We start from the raw sequence: 1,024 nt of genomic DNA, 5'->3' as shown, positions 1-1,024 counted from the left end.
ATGCCGTGCCGTGCCGAGCCGTGACTGACAGCCACCTCCCCAGGTACCACCTGGATGCAGGAGATCCTGACGCTGCTGTTCAGCCATGGGGATGCCCTGCCAGCCAAAACCATCCCCAACTGGGAGCGGGCGCCCTGGCTGGAGCAGATCTACTTCAGGGACGCGCTGCAGGACACAGCCGCCCAACGGCTCCACACCCCCCACCTGCCCGCCCGCGTCCTGGCACCCGCCCTGCAGCAGAGCAAGGCCAAGGTGAGGGGGGGGAGGCGGGATGGTCTTAGGGGGGGTCCCCGTGGGGACATCCCATGCCCACGGGACTTCCCGCTGCTGGAATGATCACAAGGGGCTTTCTGAATGGGGTGGAGCGGAATCCCCCCCTCTCCCCAACCATGTGGCTGACACTGTCACCCCCCAGGTGATCTATGTGGCCAGGAACCCCAAGGACGTCGCTGTCTCCTTCTACCACTTCCACCGCCTGGCCAAGTTCCTGCCTGACCCCGGCTCCTTCGACACCTTCCTCACACGGTTCCTCGAGGGCACGGGTAAGGGCCGGGGGTTCCCGGGGCGCTGGGGCTCAGCTGCAGGGCCCCCTGTCACCCCCACCTCCCTCCAGTGCACTATGGCTCCTGGTTTGACCACGTCAAGGGCTGGCTGGGCCAGCGGCACCTCCTGAACATCTTCTATGTCACCTACGAGGAGCTACACCAGGTGAGCCCTGGCGTGTCCCCATCCCTTTCCCCGCCGGCTGCCCCAGGCTGACTGTCCCCTCCGCCGCAGGACCTGCGTGGCACGGCACAGCGGCTCAGCGCTTTCCTGGGCTGCCCGCTGGCACCGGAGACACTGGAAGCCCTGGAGCAGCATTGCAGCTTCATCTCCATGCGGGACAACGCCATGGCCAACTACACCCTCATCCCCTCTGAAATCATGGACCACAGCCAGGGACGCTTCATGAGGAAAGGTGAGGAGGGGGACGGGGGACGGGGTGAGGGAGACATGGGGGGCCACCAGCCCTGGCTGCAGCCCA

General features: G+C 66.2%; 1 protein-coding gene across 1 annotated transcript in view; it reads left to right on the top strand.

Annotated features, from left to right (window-relative positions):
• LOC104291140 (sulfotransferase family cytosolic 2B member 1-like) overlaps positions 1–1,024 on the top strand; it is a 4,286-nt gene continuing 3,262 nt past the window's right edge. Inside the window, exons 1-5 of the mRNA XM_009890339.1 lie at positions 1–10; positions 44–252; positions 416–542; positions 614–708; positions 778–982. Coding sequence (XP_009888641.1) covers positions 1–10; positions 44–252; positions 416–542; positions 614–708; positions 778–982 — 646 coding nt within the window. The remainder of the gene's footprint in view (positions 11–43; positions 253–415; positions 543–613; positions 709–777; positions 983–1,024) is intronic.

The sequence above is a fragment of the Charadrius vociferus genome, unplaced genomic scaffold (genome assembly GCF_000708025.1).
Source record: "Charadrius vociferus isolate BGI_N301 unplaced genomic scaffold, ASM70802v2 scaffold358, whole genome shotgun sequence".
NCBI classification, from domain to species: domain Eukaryota; kingdom Metazoa; phylum Chordata; class Aves; order Charadriiformes; family Charadriidae; genus Charadrius; species Charadrius vociferus.
This window is presented reverse-complemented; position numbering and strand designations above follow the sequence as displayed.